At 38.5% G+C, this 25,015-nt stretch overlaps 1 protein-coding gene across 7 annotated transcripts; it reads left to right on the top strand.

Annotated features, from left to right (window-relative positions):
- Positions 1-1,368: 1,368 nt before the first annotated feature.
- Positions 1,369-23,863, top strand: KIF27 (kinesin family member 27). 7 transcript variants are annotated; one of them, XM_027635163.1, is made up of 18 exons: positions 1,369-1,570; positions 2,337-2,731; positions 5,160-5,360; positions 7,433-8,370; positions 9,038-9,178; positions 11,428-11,625; positions 12,153-12,328; positions 12,691-12,824; positions 13,351-13,506; positions 14,488-14,693; positions 15,530-15,727; positions 17,163-17,276; positions 18,318-18,494; positions 19,114-19,329; positions 20,193-20,399; positions 21,222-21,420; positions 21,876-22,040; positions 23,672-23,863. In XM_027635163.1, exons 2-18 carry the CDS (start codon positions 2,407-2,409, stop codon positions 23,722-23,724), a joined length of 3,804 nt encoding a protein of 1,267 aa, XP_027490964.1. In that variant the 5' UTR covers positions 1,369-1,570; positions 2,337-2,406; the 3' UTR covers positions 23,725-23,863. The 7 variants fall into 7 exon arrangements, with proteins under 7 accessions (XP_027490964.1, XP_027490967.1, XP_027490968.1 ...); XM_027635166.1 differs by having other exon boundaries at positions 9,035-9,178; positions 14,488-14,615; XM_027635160.1 differs by having other exon boundaries at positions 1,370-1,570; positions 9,035-9,178.
- The last annotated feature ends 1,152 nt before the right edge of the window (positions 23,864-25,015 follow it).

Below are 25,015 nucleotides of genomic sequence, written 5' to 3'. Positions count from 1 at the left end.
TTGAGTCTGTGTTTTCACTGGTGTGGGCAGCCCCTGGGAAAACAGGGGTTGTGGGGCTTGCTCCCTGCAGGAAGGGAAGGAGGGAAAGAATCAGAAAATCATTTAGGTTGGAAAAGACCTCTGAGATCATCAGCTCCAACCTATGACCGAACACCACTTTGTCAACGAGAACATGGCACTAAGTGCCATGACCAGTCTTTCCTTAAACACCTCCACGGACGGTGACTCCACCACCTCCTTGGGTAGCCTACTCCAATGCTGAATCACCCTTTCTGTGAAGTTTCTCCTGATGTTCAACTTAAACCTCCCCTGGTGCAGCTTAAGACTGTGTCCTCTTGTCCTACTGCTAGTTGCCTAGCTGCCAGGGAGAAGAGGCCGATACCTACCTTGCTACAACACTTGAAGAAAAGTACAAAGATCAGTGTTTACAGAGCCATTGTGCTGTCTGCTCTGTTATACGGATCTGAATCATGGGTCATCTACCGCCACCACCTGTGACTCCTAGAATGCTTCCATCAACGCTGTCTCTGCACAATCCTAAACATCCACTGGTCAGATTATGTGACCAATACATCTGTTCTAGAACAAGCAGCAGTCACAAGTATTGAGGCCATGTTGCTGAGAACACAGCTGCGCTGGGCAGGGCACGTCTCAAGGATGAAGGACCACCGCCTCCCTAAGATCTTGCTTTATGGCGAACTTGCCACTGGCTGCTGCAAGAGAGGAGCCCCGAAGAGAAGATACAAGGACTCCCTGAAACAACATCTCAGCCTTGGGCATATTGATCATCATAGCTGGTCTAGTCTGGCCTCCAATCGGGAGGTCTCGAGACACACCATCTATAACGCTGCTTATGCTTTTGAGAAAGCACACATTGTCTTTTCTCCTTGAGGAGAAAAGACAATGCAGAAAGAATTGTGTCTAGCAGATTGCACCTGGGGAGTCTTTCTGCTGTGCCTTTTGCAACCGTATTGGCCTTTTTAGCCACTAACACACTTGCAACAAGTGTGGGAGTGCCTTCCCAAATCTTCGTTTGCGAAGCCTAGCCGTGAGACAACCTCCTTCCAGGTAGTTGTAGAGAGTGATGAGGTCAGCCCTGAGCCTCCTCCAGGGTAAACACCCTCGGCTCCCTCAGCCGCTCCCGTAGGCCTTGTGCTCCAGACTCTTCACTAGCTGCCCGTCTCTGGACACGCTCCAGCACATCAAAGTCCTTACTGAACTAAGGGGCCCCGAAGTGGGCAAGGAGGCAGGGAGAGGAGCGCTGCCGCTCACCCACGCCCATGGCGGCCCGTCCCTCCCCGCGCTCCTCCGGCCGCTGGGGGCGGTGCCGGCGCGGGCGGTGCCGACATGGCGGCTGTTGCCTAGCGAGGGGCCGTAAACAGCGCGACGGGACCGGCCTACCGCTGGTGCCGCTGGCCCGGCCGCCGCCACCGCCTTCTCTTCTCCTGCCCTCCTTCCGCACGGGTCCGGCGGCACGGCCAGACGCGGCGGCAGCCGGGGGACGGCGGGCTCAGCGGCCCTTGGCGGCTCCCGAGACCCAGACGTGATCCCGTTCCCGGCTCCTTCTCAGGTTTGGAGAAGCGGCAAAGGCGGAAAATGTTCTGGGCCGCCCGCACAATATCACGGCAGTATGTTTGCTCCTGCCTTATGGCAGCCAAGGAAAAACGATGCATCCGCACCGAAGTATCTCTGTAACTTCGGCGTATTGGGAATATATCATATTCCCACATTCTTTTATAAAATAGAATCCTATGAAATAGGGTTTCCCTCCCACATACGTGCTTAAAGATGGAGATCAAAATCAGAGGAATGCTTTACATGTAGTAACTAGATACATTTAAAATCACCCTTCATAGGTAACACAACTTCTTTCTCTGTGCTTGTCGAGTTACAAGTGTTTGGTGCTTCATAAGTGGAAGAGGGTTTTAAAACTCAGGTGTATACGTACAACTTTTGGAGTAAAAGGTTCTGTTTGACTGATTTATGTTGCCTATGCAATACGAATGCAGGAATAGGAAAATGAGAGGATTCATTGCAAGTGTTTGCTTTATCAACAGTGTCTGTTAACAAGCTCTTAAAATATAGTTGCTTCATATGGCTGTGTTATGTTCAAATAGAAAATCAGGCAACTCTCAGGTTTAAGTCTGCTAGCTTGGAAATTATTAGAGGCAAAATTTATTTATTAATTGATTAAACACTTATTAATATAGCTGCTTTTATATCAGGTATTTTTCAAGATTGTAATGATGCTTACTTATACTTTAGGAAAATATCAACTTTCTATTTCAGGAAATTAATTCTTATTTATTATATAATGTGGAAAACTTTTTTCTTAGTTGCAGACAACTGCGAATAATGTGAACAATACAGTAGTAACAGATTTCTTGCTGACTATCTGAACACTGAATGGGAAGCAAAGGTCTGGAGCCTGGCATGGAGGAGATCCCAGTTAAAGTTGCAGTCCGAGTCAGACCCCTGCTTTCCAAAGAAATACTTCATAACCACCAAGTGTGTGTCAGATTAGTCCCAAATGCGAAACAAATTATCATTGGAAAGGACCATGTCTTCACTTTTGATTTTGTATTTGGCAAAAGCTCAACCCAAGAAGAAGTTTATACTGTTTGCATTAAGCCTCTTCTAGTGTCTCTGACTGAGGGATACAATGCTACAGTGTTTGCATATGGACAGACTGGTTCTGGGAAGACTTACACCATTGGCGGTGACCACATTGGTAGGTTCTTTTTTTAAACTGGTCAACAGTGTGTTTGTGCAAGTTAAATGTTTATTACCCAGTAGATGATGTAGCGGAATTTTAAGGGTTAATGAAAAAAGCTGTAGTAAGAAAGAAAAGTTTCCGAAGTTTATGTGATTAATTAAACTGTTCTAAAGCCTTATCCATGAATTAGGCTATACCAAAAATATCTAAGAAGAAAAAAATTATAAATTGCTCTTTCACACTCCACATTTTAAAACACAACTTAAACTAGAATTTGTTTCTGAAATGCAGTGTTTTTCAAGTTTTTTGCTGTGTTTATCTTACCTTGAAAATTCCTGCATTAGGTAGTTAATTGTTTGCTTGCTCACTCTGTGTTGGCTTTGTTTGTTTGGGTTTTTTTGAGAGACATTTCTGTGACATCAAAGAAATTTATTTAGTTGATTTAATTCTTCCAAATGGATATAAATAGATTATTCTAAATCTCTTGGTAGGTATTAAAATTTTCCTTTTATTTAGAGTCGTAGAACCAAAGAATCATTTAGGCTGGAAAAAACCCATAAGACGATAAAGTCCAGTCATTAACTGATCATTGCTAAGTCTACAATTAAGCCTGTTCCAATGCTTGATCACCCTCTCCATGAAGAAATTTTTCCTGATATCCAATCTAAACGTCCCCTGGTGCACCTTGAGGCTATTTCCTCTTTCCCTGTCACTTGTTACCTGGGAGAAGAGGCTAACCTCCACCTGGCTACATCCTTCTTACAGGTGGTTTGTAGAGAGCAATAAGGTCGCCCCTGAGCCTCTTTTTCTCCCAGCTAAAAAACCACAGCTCTCTCAACCACTCCTCACAGGACTTGTGCTCCAGACTCTTCACCAGCCTCGCTGCCTTTCTCTGGGCACGCTCCAGCACCTCAATGTCTTTCTTGAAGTGACGGCCCCAGAACTGAACACAGGATTTGCTGTGTGGCCTTACCAGTGCTGCGTACAGAGGGACGATCCCTGCCCTGGTCCTGCTGGCCACACTACTGCTGATACAGGCCAGGGTGCCATTGGCCTTCTTGGCCACCTGAGCACTGCTGGCTCATGTTCAGCTGCTGTTGACCAGCACCCCCAGGTACTTTTCTGCCAGGCAGCTTTCCAGCTGTTCTTCCTCCAGCTTGTAGCCCTGAATGGTGATGTTGGAACTCGAAGGGCTAGACCCAGCACTTGGCCTTATTGAACCTCGTACCATTGTCCTCTTTATTCTGCTTACTGTTGTAACTTCACTTATATTCCCTCCACTAGCAGTTATTTAATGTTCCTCTAAGTAGCATTGCTAGTCAAATTGTTTAGGTAGTGAGTGCCACGATCTAAAGCCGTTCATAGTCCAGGAATGACCATATTTTAGTTTTATAAATATATTTACTAAATTCATAGTTAGATGTGACCAACCCTTTAGACTTTTGGTGAAAAATATTCTGGGTATCCTCTCGTAGACAAACAGTTTCCATATTCTTGAATAAAGAACACAAATTAATAATGGAAGCATTGCCCTATGCTGAATATTTAAAAAACAAAAATAGAGTTTGGCGTTAGTGTTCCATGTCTACTTCAAAAAAATAGGAAATTACTGTAAATGTTGGTCATAAATTTTGTCTCACTAAGGTGCTGATGATTTTTTTAAATTTAAGTAGCATTTGTAGTTTCTCAAACCCTCTAGATGTCATTGCCAACCCTAATGAGTAAGGATAAAGAAGAAATCTGTACTCTAAGGAGTGTAGGTTTAAAACGGACTCCATATTTTTCATAACTTTCATAACTATAACATGTAATTTAGAACTTTGAATCCTATTAATGGATGCAAACAAATATTCTGCCCCACAGAAAAAAAAATATTTACAAAAATCCTTGTGAACACTGTGCTCTTCAGATTCCTTAGAATCATAGAATCATAAAATCAGTCAGGTTGGAAAAGACCTCTGAGATCATCAAGTCCAACCCTTGATCCAACACTGCCGTGGTTACTAGACCATGGCACTAAGTGCCACATCCAGTCTCATCTTAAAAACCTCCAGGGACAGTGAATCTACCACCTTCCTGGGTAGCCCATTCCAATGTCTGATTACTGTCTCTGTAAAAAATTTCTTCCTAATATCCAACCTAAATCTCCCCTGGCACAGCTTGAGACCGTGCCCTCTTGTCCTGCTGCTGGTTGCCTGGGAGAAGAGACTGATGCCCACCTGGCTACAACCTCCTTTCAGGGGGTTGTAGAGAGTGATGAGGTCTCCTCTGAGCCTCCTCTTCTCCAGGCTGAACAGCCCCAGCTCTCTCAGCCTCTCCTCATAGGACTTGTGCTCGAGAATATTGAGTAGCAAATCTCACAGACTTCTCTCAGTTTTCAGTCTTTTTAATTTATCTGACAGAATAACTACAAGGCTCTGTGACATTTGTGCTTGTATTTTAGCATCAGTTGCAGAGGATGAAAAAGGCATAATCCCACGGGCTATTCAGGAATTATTTCAGCATATTTCTGAAAACTGTGATGTTAACTTCTATGTGAAAGTATCTTATATAGAGGTTTACAAGGAAGAACTTCGAGATTTGTTGGAGCTGGAGACCTCTGTGAAAGAATTACGTATCCGAGAAGATGAGAAGGGAAATACAGGTAGGATTTCAGCTCTAAAATTTGATGTGTTGGTGTATTAGGGAGGGTTCAAACCATACTGAAGCTTGAAAACCAAGACACCATTAAAAGCTTAACAAAACCCAATATTTATTACCAAGAGGTGGCCAACAAAACGAACAAACCCAAAAAGGAGGAAGGAGGAGAGAAATAAGCCCCCAGCACGACCTCCCCAGTTACCCAGCTGTTGCCCATAAAGTTATCTTACTGACCTAGCATGCCTATAATTACCCATAGCAGAAGCTGCATCCTTGGAGAGTCGGTAAGTTCACAAACTTGCAGGCGTCCCTGCCAAAGGCAACGTTGTCCTTGGTATGAAGTTAGCTCCCTCCAAGAAAGCACTATCTGCTTTTTATACAATTAATTGAGTGACCACAACCTCCCAGGTGTGGCCAGCACTGCCCAGCCGAGGCCCTCCGTCCCACCCCCTTGGTTGTGTAAGTGCATCTCTTCTGCGCACGTGTGGCTTTCCCTGTGCCTGCCTACGGTACTCGGGGGGGTCTTTTCCAAATGAGTCTGGGGGATCCTTCATCCTCTTCCTCCTCAGTCTCTCCTTCAAGCAACCTTGGAGGGCAACTAGCCAATCACAGAATACCAATTAAAACAGTTTATACAAGAAGCTCTCTTCAAGGACAGCTTTCCAGTTTATCAGTGCTTGTTTTCCAATAACTTGGCAGGGAAAGAGCAAAGCTTTCACAGGTGGCAGGGCCAAAACCAGACCAAAAGTATCAGCATAAATTCACCCTGGTACAGTTGGGTTTCACTTGTGTGTCTAAGTTATTCTTGCCTTCTCTTGAAAATGCTCATTCATTACTAATGCTAGGGAAAAAATAGTTCGAGTTTCAGAATATAAACTCAGTTTAACTTATTTGAAGCAGTTTTGAGGTTAGATGCCTGTGAGTAATAGGTGGATATTCCAATATAGATGGAAATGGCAAATGATAAATATGCAACTATTGCTTCTGCAAATTCTGTCTAGAAATAGTGTGTAATTATTTACTGGAATAAGTATTTTACGATTAAACCATTGCTTCTCCCTTCAAAGTTATAATTGTTAAACCACTTATATTGTAAATATCTACCCTCCTTTCACTATAAAATGAGTGGAAGAGACCTCTTCTTTAAGAGGAGTAGTTTTTTTTTTGTAGTAGTAGATATTTTTGGAGGCTTTGAGATTTAACACCCTCTAGGTATCTTGTTCACCACATGAAAATGCTAGAAGAATCCACATCAGAGATATTTTATTCTCAAACTGTTTGAGGTTTGGCTTTTGTTTGCTTGTTTATATTCTAATTGTTGTGTTTACTATTGTTAGACTTGTTTTACTGAGCTGTCATGGTTTTCTTGTCTGTAGCTGGAAGAAGGCACTAATTTAGCACAAATCTTGAAGACAATATAATTGCTTCAAAATGACCCCACAATACATTTTAAACTATTTCTCTTCTTCATTACAGTTTGAGTCAGCTTCAGTAGACTGTGCTAGGACATTTTCCATCATTAATTTAAAGAAAAATATGACAAAAAATATGCTGGGAAGGAGTATTTGGTAGAAGTACACTTCTACTTTATTAGGTTATTAACAGATACCTATCCCAAAGACCCAACTATCCAAGCTATTTAGGATAAGAATTCTGTTCTTACCACAGGCCAGGAATCATTTTTACTAAAAATCTTATTGGTTTTAGTATTTTTTTCTTTTTTAAACTTGCAAAATATTCTTTGAGCTGACTTTGCTCATACTTTTTCCAGTTAGACTGTGAATTATGTAAGGCAATGTGCAGTGTGTAAATGAGTTGTGTCTTGTCTAAGATACTGTTTCAAATGCTGACACAATACATCCATATATTAAATATCTGCAGGGTTCAGACGTGTTGTACCTCATGCTTTTCACATATTGATGTCTTCTTTTTTCTGTAGCTATATGCTATGACCACCTAATAATGCAGGCTTGTATGTTTCTTTAATATTTATTTATAGCTATTACTGTAAACTTTTGCTGAAGAGTTTAGAATTAATTGGATTATTCTTACTTTCACCTGTTTCGGTGTTTGAAGTGATTGTTGGCGCTAAAGAATTCCAAGTAGAATGTGCAGATGAAGTGATAAGCCTGCTGGAAAGTGGCAATGCGGCTCGTCGCACAGGCACAACGCAGATGAATGAGCACTCTAGTCGATCTCATGCCATTTTTACCATCAGTATTTGTCAGAAGCAATCTGCAGAGTCTCAAAAAAATACTGATGCTGCACGGGATTTGATCGCTTCGAAGTTTCATTTCGTGGATTTGGCAGGATCAGAGAGGGTAGCAAAAACTGGAAATACTGGTGAACGCTTCAAGGAATCAATTCACATTAACAGTGGTCTCTTAGCCTTGGGAAATGTCATCAGTGCCCTTGGAGACCCAAAAAGGAAAAGTGTACATATTCCATACAGGGATGCTAAAATCACTCGTATTTTGAAGGACTCCCTTGGAGGAAATGCCAAGACTGTTATGATAACATGTATAAGTCCATCCTCACTGGACTTTGATGAATCTTTAAATTCTCTCAAATATGCCAACAGAGCCAAAAATATTAGAAATAAACCAGTAGTAAATTACAACCCCGAAAAAGACCGCATTGATGAAATGGAACTTGAAATCAGATTACTTCGGGATGCTTTGCAGAACCAGCAGATCAGTAATCAGTATTTACATGACTTAAATGAAGAAAAAGCTCGTATCAGTTCACTCGAGGAGCAGCTCACCCGCCTTCAGGTTCAGTATTTCAGTTACAGAAATTGTGTAGATGAAGCCTTCCCCTTTCTACTTGATTTGAATGATGACATTAGCTTAAGAAGAAGTCAGCGGGACAGGTTGCAGAGGTGGATCACTATGGTACAGAAAGTAAGGAAGGAAGCTCTCACCGTCCAAGAAACTGACACAGGGACTGAGATGAGCCCAGAGCCGCATCATGCCATGATTCTTCAACTAAAGAAGGAACTAAAGAAATACCAGGTATTTAATTATAAGTTCACTATTTAAATAACTAAGTGAAAAATCAATCTGCCAAATTTAATTTGCAAACTAATTTGTGCCTCCACCAGCAGGACTTGTGGAGAAAAAAATAGGAAGAACGGGAATGAGAAGGTTTGTGGGTTGACATTATGTTTCAATGTTTTGTATTTGTCTTCTACACGCTTCCTGGAAGAGTAACAACATTTGGAAGTCTCCTCCAATCAGTATTGGATTATTCATTCACACAAACACTTGAAGAAGCATTCTTACAGTTTCTTTAAGCTGTTATCTGAGTTTCAGAACAAGAACAGCTGTTCTTATTTTTTTCATTTGATAAGCGTATTAATCACAAGATGCTGAGATCTTGTGGCTGCATGTAACAGCATGCTAAAGAATAATTGATTTCAGATATATACTTCAGTAAAGGAGCTTTGGTTATGAGTAAATTATTCCCTTTGGAATAATGAAACTTGTCAGAACAAAATCAATAGATGAAACGGAAGTGAAAAAATAACTGGTAGAAACTGCAGATAACCACTTAGATAATTTGCCGTACAAAACTTTGCAGTTCTGATCATGTCTTTTAACAACAAATGAGGTCTTATTTTCCAGCTTTTCCACTTTCCGCCCTTTTCCCCAGCTGAACTTTTCTTGTATTATCTAGCAGGCACTAGTTGTGGATGAAGAAGTATTCAGCCAGAAGGATCGTGAAGTCCAGATACTACAGAATCAGATAAAGACATTACTACAGGAAAATGAAGAACAACTGGAATCTTTAAAGGAGGCTCAGGAAACACATAGATTACAGGTATTTTTCCACTGATACACATGTATCTGTATTGAACCATCCTTCCACTGTGTGAATGCATTCAACAAGTCCCTGTATTTTATTTTTTTTTAACTACCAGTCAATATTAGAAACATTTTGATTGAATTAGAGCTGTATCACTTAATCAGTTGGGTTCATCTAGTGGATGAACCACAATAATGTGATTCTTGAAGTCTGTACGTAAGCCTAGCTATGCCACAACCTTCCTGTATAACCTGAGATATCATTCACTCTCTCCATGCCTTCCTGTTATGCTTCAGGATTTGTATTACTGTTAAGTAGTTTCAGGACAAGTAATGAATTAGAATTTGAAAAACTTTGAAAGATTCTTTAGACTCTAAAAGTTACTGTTAATAATTGAAAGGTTGGATAGAAACTGATTTTGTTATAGCTTTATTAAGAATTAGAGTATTATTCCCTTTTGAGTTTGCAAGACAGAATTCCATCCTAACTTTCTGATCATTTACTAATAGAGAAAACTGAATGACATAATGGAAAGAGACATAGTGAGAAAGAGGCTTCTTGCCGCTTTCCTTCTCTAGATCTTGTGCTTGCTAGTGAAATTAAGATGGCTATCATGTGCATAACGTTTTAAGATCAAGAAGACCGCAGATAGAATAGTTAATATTCTCCCGGTGTTGCCTGTCACATGGATGACAGATAAATTATTATGTGACTTTTTTAAAAGAGAAAAGCATAAACATGGATAGCTAGTGCTCTTCTCCTTATTATACTTTGTCTCCTTTTTCCTCTTCTTTACTGATGGCTTGGCCATAGTCAATGACTGAAAGGTAAGTGTACTAGTCATCATCTTTTTCTTTCCTCTGTCACTGTCTTTCTTTTCTGTCACCTCTGTCTAGATTTTTATTTTTAACCTGTACACCATAGTGTCAACTTACACTGTGATAATGCTTATATAAATTCTGGAGGATACAAGGTAGGAGGTAATGAACAGAATATGTAACAGTGTAGGTAAAAGATCAAGTATTGGAGACAGCAGAGAAGCTTGGGAGCTTTCAGGCACCATTTTGGTATTTATTTCACTAAACTGCCATTTCTATGTAAAAACAGGTAGAATAATGAAAAGCAAGTACTTTTGTCAAATATTTTAAGTTTTATTCACAGGAATATGTAATTTAATGATATATAATAGAATAAAAACTTTAAAAGTAACAAGTATTAGGTATTAAATGTTTATAAAGATACGTATTTATGGAATGGGTGTTACACTGTGAGCTTGTATGTACAATAGTATCAGGGACAAAAATTCTTAAAAGGGTTAAATAATACCTTCTAGTCAATCAGTTAGCTGTTACTGCTTCCAAAATGATAATAAATGTGATATTCATACATATATTCTATTTCCTATAACATAGGGAATATATGTACTGTATTCCAAAACAACGTCAGTATGTAAGGCGTTGTATGCTTGTGTTTGGAAAGAACTTTCAATCTAAGAGAACAGCATAAGAATGAATAGAAACTTATACTCAAAGCAGGAGAATGCAAAATGTATCATGAGCTATTCTTCAGCTTTTCTGTTGTTGCAAGGCCAGATTTTAACCATACTTTGAAAAGAATCAAAAACAAGAGAGTGAATTAAAAATTTATGTAATCTTGGCCTTGTGGATAAATCAGTTTAGGTAACATAAGTACTTTGAACGATGTACAGAGAATGCTGTAGGAGAAGCAGACAAGATCTCCAAACTATCATTACCAACAAAAGCTGAGGCTCGGTGGAAGAAAAAAGCAGCAAGTCATCCTAGGACATGTACATGTTTATGTTTATTTTTACAAATAATCTTTCAAGTGGAAGTGCTCAAAGAGGAAGACGAAGCCCATATACATGTTTAATTCATAAGACTCAGACCACGTGTTTCATTTGAACATTTTTTTTGAATTCCCATTTTATTTCTCCATAAACACCCATATAAAGGAATTTCAAGATGCTAACTACGTTGTCCGCCTCTCACTAGATGTTACTAGATGTAACTTAACTGGGATAGGTTTTTCTAAAAAAAATGTGTCTAAAATTTATTGGAGTTGGTGTGTGAGTGGATTGATGATATGTCATAGCATTTGTAGTTTGTTACAGAATTTGCCTGTGCCCAGCAGAATAATTGAGAGTCAGTGAGTGATTTACAAGATTCATGACCTTTGTATGGAATTTAGAAATAGTGAATATGATACAGAACTCACTTTTGCTTTGTTATTATTTTCCCCATGAGACTGAGAAAATGGTAGAACAGCAAATGCTTATTGATCAGCTAAAAGAAAAATTAGAGAAGATTACAGATGTGAAAACTTTAGGTATCTCAAATGCTTGTGAAGATGGGCCAGCATTTGCAAGGAGACCCTACAGTGTCCCACTCACACAAAATCTGCTACGCTTCCTTCATCCACCTTCAGGTACAGAGACCCAAAAGGTAAGGTCTACCCAAATCTTACATTTTTGCCCCTCTACTTTGTAATGATTATGAGCCAATAATTAGACATGACATGACAGTGGCTTTCTCAGATACTGCTTAGCTTCTCATTAAAGACTCTGAAAAATTATTGTCTTGCAACACTTGCTATGCCACAATTATCCAAAATATTCAGGCTTAAAATTCCTACTTACAAGTGCTAAGGCTCTAATATTTTCTGGTGTTTTTCTGGAGGTTTTGAGGGTTCAAATACAAAACATTAACAAAAATGAATTATTATTTTTATGACTGCATTGAATAAGTGGAATAACGAGTTTTTAACAGTGCCTTCTTTCACATTTGAAGTTCTTGCAAAACCATTTGTTACAAAGGTATTCAGAGTTATTAGAGAAAACTTCTAATTTTGCTTACAAGCTCAAGTGATGTCAGAATTTTAAACTGAAATATTTTTTTAAAATATCAGTAAAGAATTGCTAAGTTGTTGCAGCTGTTTTTACCCATCACTATTTTTGTGTGCTCTCTGGCAGGTGTATACCAGCCTCTGTGCCTTCTCCCTGAACAGGAGAATGGCAGAATTCCACGCTCGCAGACAGATGATACTGAGCAAGATAGAAGATCAGGATAAAGTCCTTCACTGCCACCTCTCTGATCAGAGTGATGAAGAGGAAGAAAATACAGGCAGCAAAGACAAAACCTCATTTAAGTAATTTTTTGTTCTATAACTTTTGTTACAGACAAATGCATAGGTATAAAGGTAGAATTACTGCCTAATCCTGCCATGATATGAGACTGTCTGTAATGCTACTTATGGTAAACTTGTGGGACCAACTGGGCATATTGCAGAATAAGTTTAATAAACATAGGTTTAACAAAGATTGCATAATCCTTGGTTTGGGGCCAGAATCTGCCATGAAGATCGGGGGGTGGTGTGGAGCATAGATGGGAAAGAAGGTACAAATACCGTGGTAAGTTTGGGATTCTTTTCTGTTAGAATCATAAAATTTGCGCAAAGCAAATTATATCCCTATGTATTTGCAGTTTAGCATGTTTATCATTCTTCCTTAGGCATTCCATAAACCAAACATGGACACAAAATCAGGCTTCTCTGTGCACTCTTCCTGATCTAAGTGATATGAAATGTCAAATAAACAAGTCTGGTTTATCCAACAAATTTGTGCTACAGATTGACACAGTCACAGGTAAAATGAAAGTCATAAGAGCAAATCTTATTACAGTATCAGCATATGCAAGAGTGTCTTTAGCACATGTAACTATTTTTCCCAGCAAAATGTGTGTATTTGATAAGAATATTTTTTTAGTTACAGCTCAATGTAGGCTTTCAAGATTCTATTCTTCTTTCCCTTTCTGAAACTGATGTCAGTAGCCTTAGTGTTTAAGTAATATTTGTTATCCAGAAAGCTAGTTAGATATAATCCTTAGTACTTCTTCAGTGAAACAAAATGGAATTCTCTTGTCTTACCAGAAATGCACTGAAATGTTTTCAGGAATATTTTTCCTCATACGTAGAATCTTGAAATGCAAGTCCATACATTTCTTTTCCTGTTTAGACGCATAGCAGGGAAAAGACTCTTGGTGCTATTCTCTCCTTTTGATTATTTTACTTCATGTGGAAGCACTCCACACAGACAGTGTTCCAGAGCACTACCTTTTGGGTCAGCATGTATTCCAGATTTTTAATCTCCATTTTGCTTTGTTTTTTTCAAGGTGAAAAGATTGACAGCCTCCAGAAAATTCATGTTTTTAACATACAGAAGTTGAAGATTTCAGAGTTGAGATTCACTGAGGCTGAGCAAAAAATAAGAGAACTTGCACTTAATATCAAAATGAAAGAGGAACTTATTAAGGAATTAGTAAGAACAGGTAACTGGCTACTATAGGGATAATTGGAGTGAAGATATTCAGAAAAAAAAGAAAAGCCACAAAAAACCTGAAGTCCTGCATGTCTTAGTTTTTACATAGCTACCTTACACAAGGATACTTTTAACAATTTAGATTTGTAACTTTGCTGATTACTTGCTATAATTGCACTGAAGGCTGTAAATTTTGATTACAGCCTACTCTGCTATGATATGCAGATGTATTTGTTAAATATTTTTTGTACTTTGTTGATTGTTGCTCTTATCCAACAATAATGTAATTTTTCATGTAAGCTCAGTGCTACTGATCTCTTCATGGACATGTATTTGTCATATGGTGTCTGGGTGTCTGTATCTTCTGTGTTTTAGCACAGTAGAGAAACAGGAGTTGGAAGTGGATGAGGGAAAAGGTCAGTGTCCCTGTTAGCCTACATCCCTTACACATCTGTCCTGATACAGAAACTAGCCTTATGGTGACAGTAAGGATCTCTCTGCTCAGCTCCTTCAATCACACTCCTCTCCTATGCTTACCTTCTCTTGAGGTTGTCTTTTGGCACTGAGGAAGATTCTGTGTCCCACCGCCAATTGCCCAAACAGAACAAGTCACGGAGTAGAAACACTATCCAAGGTTTTTTCCTAATTATTAAGCTTAAAGCTGAGTAATAAATAAATAGCATATTGTTCTGGAAAAAAAACCAAACCAAACAAATTTATGAAATACAGGGAGCCATTTTGGCAAACACTGCAATAGGCAGAAGAATTTAACTTTGGCAGTCAGGTGGCATTTGGTGACATCAGGTGACTTGTGAAAAATTCATATATAGGACTCCTTCCTTTATGTCCATTTCAGTTACAAGGAAACTGCATGTTCCTTTAGTATTGGAAATTGAATCAGAAATTACTGATTTAGCCAGAACAAAGTAAGTAATGATTCAACTACAAAATCGAGTATTACATTTCAACTGATTATTATGCTGTCTTTAAGGTAAGGATGCTCAGTCTGTAAGTAGGCAATATTCTTTGAAGATAACTAAACTGGAGCAAGAAACTGAACAGGCCAAAATGGAACTGGCTGAAACACAAAAGCAGCTTCAGGAGCTGGACAGTAAAGAGGTGAGAGATGTTCCTGAGAAAGTCAAGTTACAAAAAGAGTTCCGGAAGAAGATGGATGCAGCTAAGTTGAAAGTGCAGGTATTTCTGATCTGACCATTAAGGGTTGCAAATCTCTGTCTCCCTGTCATATCTGAACCTTAACACTGTGCTTGTAAAATTCTCACCTGTTTTACACTTTAGAAGTTGACTGGATTAAAGTAGCTAATGAGAAATTTAATACTATTATACTCAGAATGCTATTTAACATATACATGGTTAGATACATACAATATTTTCATGGTAGGTAAGAAGCCAAAAAAGAAGTGGGAGATATAGGATGTCCATATACCATTGTATGTAGTATCATAAAAGAACCTATACAAGGAGTCTATTACAAGTTTATTACCTGCCATAAAATCAATGTTTTATGAAAATACTATATAAATTCCAGCTCTAAGCAAATTCATGTGATAGTTTGCAAGGCCAGGCCCAGTACAGTCATATTTGTTTGACACTGAGCTTCTGTTTTTAAGTTCTGCTACACCTAAGTTTAAATTCTGTATAGGGCCAGCTTAGGTGCTCTGTGCCTCTCGATCCTAGAATGGTGGGTCAGAAAAGTTCCATGCGGAAAAAGGTAGTTGGCTTATTGGCTTGGGCTCAGAACCAGCATTCTGTCACCATTATGTCTCTGCACATTTTCTAGAGCTGTTAGATTTTACTACTTACACTGTATTGCCGGGCATGAACTGTATTTTACCTTTTTCTGCCTGTATGACTTTACTAGATAACTCAGAAACCACAGGAATATCAGGTGATTGTTTGGGCAGAAGTTAGTAAGTCTTGCTGACTCTAAGAATTCAGTGAAATAAAGAATGAAGTTGAGTCTTAGTTATAAGTTTTCCTGGTATTAACTGAAATTTGACATGAATATTCAGGCCTTACAGAAGAAGCAGCAAGGCACTAAAAACCTGGCTTCCTTATCTAACCAAAGTGAGAGAGAAGCAACAGAACTTGAGCAGAGCGTGGCTCAGATGAAGCATCAGCAATCCCAGATACAGAAGAGACTGTATGAGGAGAGTGAAAAAAAGAAACAACTAGAAGCAGAACTTCAGCAGGACCAGCAACAAATTAAGGTACGATTTTTCCTGTTTCTTTATGACAAAGAATTAGATACTCCTGCTTCCTCAAAGACAATAAACTATACTGCCAGGGTTTCCATAATTTTCAGTAATGACTGTCATATGTTGAGATTGGCCCCCTCTGAGAGGCTGAGGGGCTCAGAGGTGATTGGGTGCCAGGACAGTGTTCCCTGGAGGGCCAGTCACCACTCATGTTGTTCGCTTCTGCTCAAAATCATATATCACAGCACCGGAACCTGTTGGCAGTTCTGTCTTGGTTGTTTTGCTGTTGGTGTCTGCTGCGTGTAGGTGGACAAGGCCAGGGGGTGGCTGGGCTCCCTCTCTTCCCCTCTTGGGGGGAGAGGGGAGCCCTGCGACCCCCCAACTCAGCCTTTAGCTAGAGTTAGAGTCAGCATTTGGAGTGTGTGCTGTGAAGGAAGAGATTCACAGCACCTGAGGTAAGAGGAGAGAGGCAGGCTTTGTAGCCAAGCCCTCTTCCCTCTCCTTTTCTGCAGTGAAGCTGTAGAGGGGGACTTTTTCTTTCCCTCCACTGTAAGTGGAGGAGAGGCTCAACTTGAAGCTGAGCCAAGAGACTGGGCTGTGGAAGTAGGCCTGGTGCTTGGAAGAAGAGTCCCAGGTGAAACTGGAGACGAGCCAAGAGCTTGGAAGTTGCCTGCCAAAGCTGACCAGGGGCAGCTGAGAACTGATGTGGAGGAATGAGGATTCCAGGATGTGGACGCTTGATAAGCTACACTGCAGCAGCCTATGAACCGAGGTGAGACACCGAGAGGGAGAAATCACCAGCAGCAGAAGAGCAAGGACTCAGAGCTATCTTCTCGGACTTCATGAGGAGGAGAAACTACAACAAACAACTAGAACTTGGTGAGGGGGGAGTGTTCAGGAGCCCAGAACACTCCCACAGCAAAAGACTGTGTTACACATCAGCCTTAAAGGCTGCTCCTGGACTAAAGTTAAAGGAGGGGCTTGAAAGGACTGACTGATAGTAATGTTATATATATATATGTAGTTGCCTTTAGTTTGTATAGTATTTATTTGTGTAAATAAATGTATATACTTCCCCCTTCCCCTACAGAAGCCTCTGGTCTGAAAGTTTCTCTCCGGTGTTGGGATAAATTGTGGGAAGGGGTGGGGAGAAGCCTAAAAATTGGATTTTAGATTTCTAAAGTGGCTCAAACTGCCACGTGACTTAATAACTTTCTGGATAAATGCACTCAAGAAATTGTGTGTAAACGTTTTCACATAAATCTTCAGTTTGCCTTTCTCTTTCAGCTTTTTTTTTTCATTTTATTACATGATATCTAGTTCTAAATTGCAATTTTACAGGTAAATTTAGGGTCAGTATTTCAGATTATATACTTGTGTGAACTCTGACATTAAATGCATTTGACTGACTGATGCAGGAAAAATGGTGCTTTTTGTTTGTTCGTAGGAATTTCAGCTTAAGATGGAGCAACAACAGAAGATCCTTGAACTGAAGGATAAAGAAATTGCTGCTTTCAAAAAGAAGAAAAATAACTCTGTGGGAACTCCACATAAACTACAGGTAGTTAATCTATTCCAAATCTGTGTAAGCCCTGAAATAAAAAAAATTTTTTTCATCCCTAGTCATATGTCTTTGTGAATTGTTTGGAAAAAGTGTTCCATCATAGTTTTGTCTTCTTTTTTGCTGTAGCAAAAAATGGCAATATAGTCTAGCAGCTCTTTTACTCTTTTTCAATGAAAGAAAGAAAGGAGGGCCTTTAAAGTTTTTTTCCTTACATTTTGTCAGAAATGCTGATTCAGAGACCCAAGAGTTCAACAGGTTTGGTTTTCTAGTAGGTTTGAGGGTGATGTTGTTGTGCAATGTTATAAATGTTCCATGGGTTGTTTGGGGATTTTATTTTGTTTGGTTTTCTACTCTGACATAAATTACTGTGGTCTCTGCTTTTGGTTGTTCATAACAGGGCTAGAAAAGTATGTGTTGTATGCAGTGGTGCCACCTACATCATTTCAATATGGACACTGGAATCTGAGTTACCTAAAGTCTTTAAAGGCTAAAAGAAGTTTTAAAAGTTAAATAAATGCAACTGTTAAGCCCTGATAAACTGTGGCTTCAGAATAAACTTGTAATGGACTATGCTAGCTGGATCAGAGATGCCATTTACTGTCTTTAATTCTTTCAACATCACAGTTTCTTGTCTCCTAATGTTTTTTCCACAAAGAGCCATTCTTGGGCAACTATAATGCAATGATGATGGGCTGGGTGAATTCTCATGGTACCTTCTAAACCTAGTTGCTGTGCTTAGGTAGATGACATCTATTTATATAACTGTTCTTAGAAAAAGAATATCTTTCACTTAAATGCATCTAGTACAAATTTGTTTATATGAGATGCAGCAATATAACTTTGCTGAGCCCCTTGTTAAGTTAGTCCAGTTTCTGTATTATTTTTAGCCAAGATATTGTTGCAGAATTAAAGTTAGCATCAGAAATGTCAACGTCTGATACAGTTTTATCAGTAATTATAAAAAAGATAAACATTATAATAGAATTCTGACCCAAAAAGTCCTGGCTAATGCTCTCTGGATCTGTGTTGAAACTTTAGAAATTAGAAGAGCAAAAGAAGTGGTTGGATGAAGAAATGGAAAGAATTCTTCAACAACATCAACAGTTAGCAGAACTAGAAGAAGATTTAAAGAGAAGAGAAGCCATTGTAGCCAAAAAAGAAGCATTATTGCAAGAGAAAAGCCACCTGGAAATCAAGAAATTGAGATCTAGCCAGGTAATTTAAGAAAATTAAAGCTGACTGAAAGACTGGGGATGGGGTGAGTGGGCAGGGAACACAGACAAGATAGCAGAGGAGGCTCAAGCCATGTGTCTTTAAAGGTGATGTAGGTACTGGGTGGCTTGACCAATCAACATTTAAAATGTAAATAACTCAGACAATCATTTTTATTCATTTTTCTCTCCAAAACTGCAAACCAAACCAAACCAAACAGTTCTGAACTGTGGAGTTCTGTTAATGCAGAGCATTAACTAATATGATATCCATGATATCAGATTATTTATGAATATGACTCAGTCCTTTTGTAAACTAGAGAACATGACAGGGAAATATCTTGCAATATTTTTTTTTTCAGTAGCAAAAGTGAATTGAGCTTGAAATATCGTTGTCACTTATAATGACTAGTCCCTTTAGTATGTAGAAAACTGCACCTTGAGTGTTTTTGTTTTTTCATCTTTTGTATATCTTATGGTAGCTGTCTGTGCAAAATAAATGGGGTTCCATTGCAAGAAGCAAGCAATTTTTTCACTTCAGAATGTGACAGTTTCACCTACTTTTTTCTTACTCAAAGGGAGTATCTCAGTCTTATATCTGTGATTGCTGTGGGTTTTTTTAGGCCTTAAACAAAGATAGTGTGAAATTGGCTGCTCGCTTAAGTATACTGGATCAGGAGCTGTGTGATAAAAGTATGCAGCTTCAGGGCAGCACCACTGAAGACAAGACAGACATTTTGGAAAAAATTCAGGTTCTCCACATGGAAAGGGATCAGCTGCTCAGAAGGAGAAATAGTGTGGATGAGAAACTGAGAGATGGTAAAGTGTTGTCAACTGAAGTAAGTAAGCACTTCTGAGAGATAAATATAGATTTTAGCTAGTGTTAGATAATAATGTCTCCAAATATTAGAAAAGCTAGAACTGAGGAACTGGGGTTGTGTATTTTTGTAAATAGCAAGGTAAAATACTGCTGTGATAGCACCAATTACATGCTGGTAACAAAGTTGAAGTTCAGAGGGACTTAATTCAGATAGTGCCTTGCCAAGTCTACTGGTCTAAGAATCATACAATGAAAATAAGGGAACTAGCATTTCATCAGTTTATCACAGTCAGATATTTTAATGTCATGACACAGAACAAGCAATGTGCTCACATAATAACACCCCCTGAATATTTTCATAGGATTTTGTGGAATAACAAACTTCACCTGAAGGACTCCGTACTTTTACAGCGAAAATAAGTCATATTACCTAGATGGCCCACACTTGGGTTGATTGAAATCATTATGTTGAAAATGTAATAAATCTGCAGTGCTTCAGGCCACACATTTCTGCCACTTCCCTACACAAGTTTTGGTCACCAAACTCCTTATTGACCTGTGAAAACTAGCACAACCAAAAAAAAATAAAATAGCAGAAGTCAACTATTGTGAGGATGAGGAAAGGATAAAAAAGGAAACATGACTTCTGGTTTTCATCTGATCAATCTCTGTATCGTGCTAGGAGTACTATGGCAGGAAAAGACAGATGTTCTAGATTTGCACTCTACCTCTTGTTTTTCCTTTTCCATTGTCTGTGCTACTACTACTGCTTCATACCCTTAAGTTTAGTTTTGCTCTTGAGAGTGAAGTTAAACATGTCTTGAAAGATTAATTCTAAGTTTTTTTTCTTAAAAAAAGTTTCGCTCATGTGTTTCTCTGTAGGAAGAACATGTCCTTTTCCAGCTAGAAGAAGGAATTGAAGCTCTGAAGGCTGCTATTGATTACAAGAATGAAAGTATTTATAATCGCCAGCACTTGCTTAGGTCATCTTCTCAGAGTCTTTCACAGAGTGAGAATAATGTAATAGGGAAACTAGTTTCCCTGTCTGCTGCTGAGCTCAGAGCTATTATCATCAATTATTTCAACAAGGTTTGTTTTGGCTAATGAATAATATTTTATTCCATTTTATATTACTGTTCTAGATAATGAAATGGTAGCAAGAAGTAAAAATAAATTTAGGAAACTTTTGGTGAAAATCTCTTCAGGTTACATAGATCTGCTATTAATTCACATATTTTAATTTTTATGTTAACATAAATAATATACTTGTGTGTTAACTTTGTATATCTTGGTTTGAGGTCATTGGCTTGAAAGGTGCTGCAGATATGGATATTTCCTTCCCCCTTTCCAGTGCTCTGTTTTGCTAACTTTCAGAGCAGCAGCATATTTAAATAGTGGTGTTGTATTGAAATTCTTCCTGACTGCAGGCTTTCAAGAAAGCTTCATAAAGCTCAGGCTAATATTTCTACTTTTTTTTTTCTAAATTCAGTATGAACTAGTTTTGCATTAGTTGCCTGCAATGTGTACAGCTACATACTGAAGAATTATACTGATATCTGGAAACATAAAAATGAAATGCATTAGAATATGATGTGTCTTTGTGACTTTGAATGATTTTGTAAAAAAGTTGTCTGCAGGATGCAAGTTGGAAGTTTTTCAGAATCAGGAAGCCACTGTTGTTTCAGTTTAAATTTTGTACAGAGTATTAAAAAATCCACTAGTCCATGTGATCAAAAGGTACACAGTTCAGTTCTAAAGTGTCAACTGGTAGCAATGGCAAGTCTGCTTCCAGAATAAGCCTAACGGCTTGTAGAGATCATTGGTTTTGTATGTTTTAATCTATTACGCTGAAGGGTAAAAGGTTTTCTTAAAATGCTTTGATAAATCAAAATAAGTGTATTTCTTTCTTAGATTGTTGGCCTACGTGAGTCTGAACGAAAATTACAACTGCAGATTGAAGAACAGGAAATGAAGGCTATGGACCGGGAAAACATAATACGTGAATTAGAATCAGCACTTGGACACATGAAGTTGCAGTGTGACAGGCAGCTCACCCTCCAGCGCAAAGAACACCAGAAAAAAATACAGTTGATATTGCATCATTTGAAAGGTATCTACTGCTTGGAATGGATCATACAGCAAGTACTGTCTTCAGTCACTACAGAGAAATACTGTATTCCAACTGAAAAAATAAAAGAATAAGGTTCAGAGATATATTTTGGCTGTCACTAATTCTGATGTCATGTATGATGCCAAGGAACAGACACATGGTGTCTGCATGAGAGGAAAACTGTATCTTTTTTAAAGAAGTATCAGAATTGTTATGTTTTCCTACTGAATTTACTGATATTGGAAAATTGAAATATACTGCTCCTGCTGATCTTGATCTTCCAAATACTATTAAAACTGACAAGCAGGGTTGACATGGCCTTTTCAATCCTGTGTCATGCTAGTTAAAATGTGCACATTGCAAGCAAAGTACCATCAAGATACAAGACATACTCTGTCTAGCTAGGCATCTTGATTTCTGACGTTTGGTTCTTAAACTAGTTTTATTTCTTCTAGAAGAAGAGAGTGAAGGTATTGCAGAAACCTTGAAAGGGTATGAAGTAAAAGTCCAGCAACTGGAAAAGGAATTATTTTTCTATAAGAAAACCAGCAGAGAGCTGAAGAAGAAATTGAAGGGCCTCTTTGGAGAGACATCCCATCAAATATTGTCATCCAGTAAATGTGAGCATATTATCTGAAACTGTTTATGCAATTGTCAGTAGACCATTTGAAGAGGGTGAACACACAGAAGTATATCAGATAGCTGTAAGTGTCATATTGTTACTGAACTGTTCTTCAGGAATATATTACACCTCTCAGTTTCAAGGGAGAGACAACGTTGATTTATAGCTGTAGCAGTGGTATAACAGTGGTTTAAATTTTTGTTCTGTTTTCCCTGGATTCTAATATAATTTCAGCATCTACAACCTCAAATTATTATGGTTAACACAAAGGAATTTTGCTATCTGAAAGGGTCTGAATAGTATTAAACTAACAGCTTTGTTATATGTCATGCACTTGATTTCTTAAAAGTTACTGCGAGATTGTCAATGAAAAATTCCATGCTTTTAGTTACTAACTAGTTACTTACATACTAAGGCTGAAAGAGAGGATGTACATACTTGTAGGGAAAAAAAAGTGCTTTCTAGTGTGATTCTGTGCTTTGACATAAAAAATCCTCAACCATCTCAAAACCCCAAAAAACCACAACAACCAACAGTTCCTATAAGTTTTTAATTGTTCTATGTCCTACTTGCCAGAATCAAAACCTACAACAGAGCTATTCACATGGAGGAGAAAAGAAGGTTCAATTTCATCGCTGTTTCAGTTGCCTCATACCTCTGGATGACACCACAATACCTAAGATGCACAATACAGCCTTCTTGGCCCCATGTTTCTCTTGGAGACTCAGCAAGACTGGTTCTTCCTCCAGCAGATGCTTCCGTTTCTTTCCACTCTGACAATGCTGTGCCTTCTACAAAGAAATGCCAGCCACTTCCCTGCTACTCCCAGAGTGAAGTAAGGCTTGGCTCTTGCCCTCTGGGCAGGATAATGAGCCAACATATTCATTACCATAAAGTACACCATCAAACTGTGAACATGAATATTCCAGAGACTGGATTATAAAAGAGCATGGGAAAGACTATTCTGTGCCTAGTATACAAAGAAGCATGCAGTTCAGGACAATGTATCCATGTCCTGAATATTCATAGGGAAACACCTATCCTAGGCAAATTGTAGCAATGGAAAGAAGGGAGAAGATGCCTGTGAATATCCACATTTTTTAAATGCATATACTTGCAAGTTTTATAAGAAATACTCTGCATTTAGTTATTTTTCTTTTTAATACATTGTGAGGCATGTTGCTATATAATGTAAAAAAACCACTTTGTCATTTGTTACTGAGCTTTAGAAATAATAAAATCCCTTTGTGTATATTGCAGTCAAATTTGCAGAATGTGTTTTGTGTACTGTATTAGTATAATTGCTGACTGTTTTCCAATGTATGAATAATTTCATTTTTGTCATGGTTCAGTTGTTTCAAGACTGCCTACTAGGATACATTACAAGTTAGTATGGTGAGGCTTTTATTAACAGCACCTTCTCAGATGAGAGTAATGGCTAATTCCTCTGACGTTTTTGTAGATGGTGAACTCTTTGAACAGAAAGGACAAAATGTGAGGTGCTGATAATTTCTTACCATGTTCATGCTACAAGTTACTGATGCTGTAAAACCATATTGACTACCTATGGGAGGCACTCAGAAGAGTTGTAACTTTCAGCTATTTATCTCCTGATAAATTTCATCTTAGGTAACAGTGCTGGTCAAGAGAAAGCAGAAATTGCTTCTGAAGATTTCAAGTGAAAACAGCTATTAAAGTTCATATATTTATTAACTACAAGTAAAAGTACTTATTTGAAGCATCAGAAAGCTCCCAATCTGTCAACCTGCTCAGTGTACTTTAAGCAATGAACAAAAATAGTAATAAACTAATTTAAAATAATTCTATGCTTCTTTACTGGATTTTGTTACAACGTCAATTCCTCATTGAAATTTTTTTGGGTTTTGCTTTAGATACTATCTAGACACTGCTATAATGGACTGAAAATAGGGAGAGAGAGACATTTTCTCTAGCTAGTCTGGTGTATAGGAATACCATGTAATTATTAACAAACAAACCCTTTTTTTTAGCATATGGTGAATCTGATTTCCAATTTCAGCTATATGTGGGAGCCCAAACCCAGCTTTCAGCAAAAGAAAACAAGGGCTGACAAACACCTCGTGATCTGAAGGAGCTGGACCCTTCTCACAAGACTTGTTAAAATTCTACCTTATGGATTAAGCCTGGCTCCAGCAGAAATCAGAAAGGACTCTTGAGATGATTGCATCAGACCATGTCTAAAACCCTTTAATCCCTTTCCCCCTACGTAATCTGGGTTGAGGGAAATATTTAACCCATTGGGCAACTTGTGTAATTCCCTAATTAACATAGCTCGTCCTCTTCATTAACATGTCCAGCCCCAGATGCCTTTAAAATAGTGTTCTTGTGTTCAGTAAATTATTCCAGTTCCCCCATACTGGGATCGTGTCTAGCTTTTATTTTTCAGACTGCCACTGCTATATGTAATAGGAGAAGATGCAACAAAATACAGGACTCCATTCTTGTTACACTGCAGCTTTAAAAGAAGTTCTCTTAAACATGACAAAATATTGATTTTTTAACCACTTTAACATTGGACTGAATCTACAAAAACTCCTAGCAATGTGTAGTTCATAAATGCAAGGAAAGATGAGTAGAATTTAAAAATAAATAGGTTGGAGATAGGTAGTTGGTAACAATGGTTTGTGGGTGCCCCATCCCTGGAAGTATTCAAGGTCAGGTTGAACAGGGCTTTGAGCAACCTAACCTAGTGAAAGATGTCCCTGCCCATGGCAGGGGGCTAGACTTACATGTTGGAAGGTCCCTTCTGACCCAAACTTCTATGATTCTAAGATTCTATTATCTGTATCCTGATCATACCTACATGAGTTTCAGCTGAAAAATGTAGGCACTGACATGTACAAATATCATGGCTAAAGATCTTCCATACCTGTAGAGGATTGGCTAGTGTGATAAACTGAGAGAATGATTCGAGCTAATTAAGAGAAAACAGTG

Source organism: Corapipo altera, unplaced genomic scaffold (genome assembly GCF_003945725.1).
Source record: "Corapipo altera isolate COAL_440 unplaced genomic scaffold, ASM394572v1 61411, whole genome shotgun sequence".
NCBI classification, from domain to species: domain Eukaryota; kingdom Metazoa; phylum Chordata; class Aves; order Passeriformes; family Pipridae; genus Corapipo; species Corapipo altera.
The sequence above is the reverse complement of the archived record's forward strand: the minus strand, read 5'-3'. Positions and strand labels throughout refer to the sequence as shown.

Bases quoted from the DNA above. Each gene is read 5' to 3' on its own strand.
- KIF27 (XM_027635160.1), top strand. From the start codon at position 2,407: ATGGGAAGCAAAGGTCTGGAGCCTGGCATGGAGGAGATCCCAGTTAAA. The intron at 9,179-11,427 runs GTATTTTTCCAC...TTTCCCCATGAG, and splicing joins AGGAAACACATAGATTACAG to ACTGAGAAAATGGTAGAACA. The intron at 14,694-15,529 runs GTATTTCTGATC...ATGAATATTCAG, and splicing joins CAGCTAAGTTGAAAGTGCAG to GCCTTACAGAAGAAGCAGCA.